This window comes from Raphanus sativus, chromosome 8, assembly GCF_000801105.2.
Source record: "Raphanus sativus cultivar WK10039 chromosome 8, ASM80110v3, whole genome shotgun sequence".
Lineage (NCBI taxonomy): Eukaryota > Viridiplantae > Streptophyta > Magnoliopsida > Brassicales > Brassicaceae > Raphanus > Raphanus sativus.
In genome coordinates this window covers 13383308-13389363 of record NC_079518.1, presented here as the reverse complement: position 1 = coordinate 13389363, position 6056 = coordinate 13383308, and the positions used below count along the sequence as shown (strand labels likewise).

The window sequence follows — 6056 nt, the reverse complement described above, 5'->3', positions numbered from 1 at the left end:
CTCTTAATAATTTATATCCTCAATTTATATATAGTATATGTTATTGTGAATATTTTCAATAACATATAGCTTAAATTTGAATATTATGTGTTAAATTTTATAGTTAACTGTTTCAAAGTTTTGTATTTTTTAAATTTCATTTATTATTTTTGTTATTTTTTTATATTTCGAAAACTATTTTAGATATTATGTTAATTTATTTTATAATGTAATTACTTTTGTTAGTTTACCTTTTGGGCACACACGTGAGAATAGGAAACTTTATCAAAACTGTCCAACATAAACTGTGATTAATTGAGTCAAGTCGTCGGATTCAGTTGACTGATTGACTGACTCTCAGAGCATATCCAATGTAAAACTTTATTTTTTTCCTCTAAAATAGAGTAAAAGTGAGTATGAAATAAAAATGCTCAAATCCTACTCCATTTTTTACTCCATAATGGAATCATGAACAAACAAAAAATAGATTATTACATTTATGAAATAAACTTCAAAATAGAGTGAAATATGAACTTGGGTTGAAACATTTATTACTCCATATTTATTTTTACTCCATTTTATAGTAAAAAATAGAATTGTGTTGGAGATGTCCTTACCTGATGCTTATTTCAAAATTTTCACATACAGTACTTTAGTATACTGTACTTTGTTTTTCTTATTCCTGTCAATAACTGCACAGTGCACACCAATGACTTTAGTGGTAACGCTTCAAAATTTCCACATACTTTAGTTTTTCTTATTCCTATCAATAACTGCACACCAATGACTTTAGGGGTGTAGCTTCAAAATTTCCACATACTTTAGTTTTTCTCAGTCTTCCTGTTTCATTGATCACAGAAACTTAGAGAGAGAACGTAAGAAAGAGGGGAAATGTGAGAACTACAGAACGGAATGAAGGTTTTCTTGTTCCCACTCTCTGAGCAATGCAAACGCTCCAGTTTTATTAGATAAACCCCTTAATTAATAAAAGAGCAAAGCTTAAACACAAACTCACCATGCTACGTTCTTCACACACCAGCAAATTATTTCATTTAGTGAGAGACAAACATCTCTCAAAGGCATTTATTTGGTCACGTCACAAAGTCCAAAGCTTTTCGAGTTTTGTGGTAAGAAACAATTGAATTCATCTTGTAAGAGAGAATCCGAGACCATAAAACGCCTAGCCTTTGAGAAAATACTGAAATAAGAAATAATCCAAGAAACGGTCTGAAAACCAAAACTCATGTTTGTTGAATGCAAACACAAAACACAGTAGTAATAAACCAGAAACAATAAGATATCTCTCTCAAGTGTATTGCCTTCTTCACTCGTCTTCCTGGCTACGGAGCCTAGCAAGCCTGTTGGTAACAACAATGTCTAGCTGAGAAGCTCTCTCGACAATGGCCTTCCTCTTCTTGGTAGAGACGTTGTGAGCAATCTCCGCGCAGTAAGTCCTGTTGTGCATCATCAACAACTCCAGATCACTCGTGTTGTGAACAACGAACTTTTTGAATCCATTCGGGAGATAGTGACGTGTCTTCTTGTCGGATCCGTAACCGACATTGGGCATCAACGTCACACCTTTGAACTTTCTTCTGACCCTGGAATCAATACCCTTTGGCCTCCTCCAGCTTTCCTGAAATCAAGACAAGGAATCATCACAATGAGTGAGACTCAAACAACAACAAGAGTCAGAGCTCCAACACTTCTGGTCCTAATAATTGGTGTGGACAAGAGTACTTAAAACAGGCAAAATTAAAGTACTAAGTGGCAAACTTTAAGATTCCAAGACAAACTCGTTATCATTATAACATGTCTGAAGCTTTAAAGATTAAAGAAAAGACAGAGATTGATGTTCTAAAACCCTGAAAGAACAAGAAGTGAGAAGAATGGTTTACCTTGACGGTTATTCTACGGTCGCTCTGGGGTCTGATGAACTTGGCGGACCTCTTCTTCACCACCTTCTTCGTAAGCAACGGAACCGCCATTTTTGCTGATGCTTCCTAATGCGACTCCTCCGTAAACTGCTGCTCAAACCCTAGAGTAACATTTTAAAGGGGCTATTAGGGTTTTTGATTACATAAAAAGATGGGCTTCATTTGTGGCCCAAATAAATACTTCTCCGGCCTTTAACTATTAACTAGATTTTGATCCGCGCGTCCGCGCGGGAGTTTACTTTAATTTTTATAAATCAAAATATGATTAGTTATCTTTTTAACTGTATTTATGGTATCCATTCGGGTTTGGTTCGGGTCTATTCGGATTTCGTATTTTTAAGTTTGAAGAATTCACTTTGTAATTTTTGATCGTTCGATTCAGATCTTTTCGGATTTGGTTCGGATTTAGATAACCCATGAAAATTATGTTTTAAATTTTAAATTCATATTTATTTTTATTTTCTCAAAATTTAAAAATTAAATTAATATATAAGATATGAACTTGAATAATATATCAAAATACCTAAATTTAACATAAAATTTGGTTTGATTGAATATTTAGATAGAGAATTAATATGTATTTTAAGTATTTTGGTGATTTGAGTATTTTTTGATTTTAGATATTTAATTTTAACTATTTGTATATGTTTTCAAGTTATTTGGATAATTTCAAAATATTTTTATATATTTTGGATATTAAATCTAAAATTATTAAAATATTTAAGTATATATAAATGTGATTCAGATATATTTGGATACATATACTATTACGGTTTGAATCAGGTTCAGTTCTATTTTTTAGATACCAAATTTTTTGCCAATACGAATATTTAACCAATTTCGGTTCTGATTAGTTGGGTTGTTCAAATTCGAGAATCCGAGTTTTTTCCAAACTCTTTTGCATAATTATATTTTTGAATATTCCACAATCAAAAAGATCTCAAATGTAATTCACATTTTGTATAATAGCATCTTTTGTTGTCTCTACAAATATTTAATTAATTTATATGTCTATTTTTTCAATAACAATTTAAATATAACGTATACATTTTGATGTTTATGTAATGTAAATTTACAACAACATATATCTTATTCAACTTATTTTTATCTGTAATTTTATTTTTTATCAGTTGGTATACATACCAATAAAATTTCTTAAAAAAATTCCATACTAAATTTATTATGAAATAAAAAAAAATCAAAAACCACCCGTAAATTATTAAATGTTCAACATGATATAAAATATGTATTAATACGCAGAGAAATTATTTTATGAGTTTAAAAATTACAAAATTTTATTTTTACTATTTTTTCCTAATTTATTTGTTATTAGTAATTTTTATTATATTAATTTGTTAAATCTTTAAATCTAACGTATAAAATTAGAAAATTGGATTTCTTAATGGATTTGAAAAATATAGAAAAAACATATTCTAGACAAATGGGTTGTTGTAGATTTCAACCCAACATACATTTAACAATGGACCGTGTATTACCTGTGACTTTTATTTGATAATATGTGACCTTTAAGAAAACAAAAATCAGTTTAGTCAAGCAAATAAAAAAAATGGAAAATTAGGTCTAATAACCAAAAAAAAACGACAACTTTACCTTCTCCCCTTCTCTTAACGACTGCACCTAGATGAAGAAAGAATAACAATCGATTGGAGTCTGATACAAATGGAACACATACCAGACAGAACTACAATGATCCTGATCTAGCGAAACAAAGGGTATAGAAGGACAAACCGTTTCATAGGAGTATCTAAAGGTATGTCTTCTTTCTTATTTCTGAACTTTTTGTTCAATAGATAAACAGATCTTGATATATCCTTCACATGCATGTCAAAATCCACTTCATAATACAACTATACTTAAATCTTATGAATCAGACAGGAAACAAAATGAAGCTGAAGCCGTGGTGGAAGAAAATATTGGTAAGGTATTAACTAAATTATATTCTTTATGGCCAGTTATAATTTCTCAAGTGATTGTCACTAATTCATATATTTATTTAATCATGAATCATTCTTTTTCTTGATCTGTAGTGTTGCTGGGAATCCATTGATCTAGCCCACCTACAATTTGTTCTGGATATTACATGTTCAAGTCCTCTTCCCGTTTCTTTGAGCTTCTCATCTGGTAAAACTCTCTTTCTTGCTTTGAATTTGTTTTACACGTGAAGATACTCATCATAGTAATCGATCATTTCATTCTTAATTCTTGGTATGTCTGTCACAATAGAAAAATAATTACAATTGTAAAATGATGAAAGATATTACTCACAGTCGATAAAATACCTCACAAAACACATATAACTTTTGTATGAATCCAGTATTGAGCTGTCTTATAAATGAGGGATTATCTTGCTTGTTCTTATGGAATTGATTTTAATGTTCTGTAGGAATGATAGGATTCATCATTCATTAGTATCAACAGACAAAAAATTAAATTGAAAACATGTACTTACTTGATGTCTTCAAGAGTAAACTCAGGTTTCATCCTTAACACTGAATTGTTTTTAATTCTTCCAAATCAATAACCTGACCCATCACGTCTGTAAAAAACAGAGGAAATATGGTTTAAGTGATCCACAACACTCTGAAAATATACAAAGCTTGGAAGGAGATTATCATTACATAGGGTAGATTTGGTGATTGTTGTGCGTTTTCAAGAGCCCATTTTGTAAGAATGGTTAGTTGATCTATACATTCTTGTTGCAGGGATGAGGGTGTAATTCTGAATTTTTCTCAATGCTCCGGCGGGTAGAAGTCTTCCCTTACTTTCCATGTATGTCTTCTTGCACAGGCATGTATCTTATACCCTTTTCACATTGGTAAAACAAAATTAAAAATAGTTAGATTAGATAAGCAGATTGCGATATAAAATACACAATAAAACATAAGGATAAATAACCAAAACTCACATTCTCAGGACATGTAGTTAAACTGCTTCCAAGTATGTAATGATTTGGCGTGAAACTTCAATCCCGTTTTGTAAGGTTTCACATCTTTCAAAGAGGTGATTTTCAAAGAGGTTTCATATACTCATGACTAAATCAGTTTTGCTTGGAATAGCGGTGATGTTTCCCTACTATAGGTATGGTCTTATTTATAGGAGTAGATTCACCGATTTTGTATATAAAAATGGTCAATATATTCAAAAGAATAGAATCATTTAGTTTAGGAAGTCCCTAGATTTTTGGTGCTATAATATATGTTTAAAATCTCAATGGAAATAACAGCTATATAAATATTGTTTCCTTTTTGTTATGTTGACTGCTTTGAAATAGGAAATTGTTTTGGAAGTTATTGAGTTTTGGAATAATCGAATTTATTAGTTTTAAAGATTTGCTATATATGATTTACAAGTTTTGAAACATGATCTTTTGATTGTGTTAGTTGCTTGATATCGTTTTATTTATAATGATTGCATGGAAGTATGAAACGTTTTTGGAATATTATTGAGTTTAGAAAAATAATAAATTATTAGTTTTGATTTTGTGCGCTGATTTGCTAGTTGATTGAAATCATGATTCTTACAAAAAATTTCTATATATGAATAGATTTTGGAAGGTCAATTCTATTACGAAATTAATAAATGATTAGTTTTGATTTTAAACTAAATAATTTGTATTGGTATTATCATATTGTTTTGAGGTTGGATTTTTTTATTTATATTAATTATGATCGAAATTATAATCGAAAGTATCAAATTTTCAAAGTATCAAATTTTCAAAGTTTGTTAAGCAGTTTCATGGATTTGAATCTATCTAATATGCTGGTTTTGATTCAACAGACCAAGAAACCGAAGGTGTTATAACATTGGAAAGCAATGTAGACGAAGAGGAAGGTAGTATCACAATAAAACAATGTTTTATCAGAGTGCTATGTCACCATTTGTAGGAAATCAGCTATTATATTTTGGTTTAATAATGGTTTGTAAATGTATGGTTTAGTGTTAAGATTAAATGTTTTGTCTTTTAATTGTATAGAACGATACTTAGATAACCAATGAGCAAGTGGTTTAGTAATGGTTTAAAAATTGTATGGTTTATTACCAAAAAGAAATCGTGTCTCAGTTTAATTTAATAATAACAAAACTCTGTGTTAAATACCAATGGCATAGAGAAGTAAATAT

At 29.9% G+C, this 6056-nt stretch overlaps 1 protein-coding gene and 1 long non-coding RNA gene across 4 annotated transcripts; one reads left to right on the top strand and one right to left on the bottom strand.

Moving 5' to 3' along the window:
* Positions 1-1165: 1165 nt before the first annotated feature.
* Positions 1166-2036, bottom strand: LOC108819246 (60S ribosomal protein L32-1). Its single transcript, XM_018592247.2, has 2 exons — positions 1878-2036; positions 1166-1615 (listed from the first exon to the last, which is right to left on the bottom strand). The coding sequence occupies exons 1-2, from the start codon at positions 1965-1967 to the stop codon at positions 1304-1306; spliced, it is 402 nt and encodes a 133-aa protein (XP_018447749.1). The 5' UTR covers positions 1968-2036; the 3' UTR covers positions 1166-1303.
* Positions 2037-3473: 1437 nt separating this feature from the next.
* On the top strand, positions 3474-6033 carry LOC130498398 (uncharacterized). Of its 3 annotated transcripts, XR_008937298.1 has the most exons (5): positions 3474-3687; positions 3809-3853; positions 3965-4058; positions 4640-4706; positions 5715-6033. It is a non-coding gene; the product is annotated as an uncharacterized LOC130498398 (long non-coding RNA). The 3 variants fall into 3 exon arrangements; XR_008937296.1 differs by lacking the exon at positions 5715-6033 and having other exon boundaries at positions 4640-4727; XR_008937297.1 differs by lacking the exon at positions 5715-6033 and having other exon boundaries at positions 3809-3858; positions 4640-4727.
* The last annotated feature ends 23 nt before the right edge of the window (positions 6034-6056 follow it).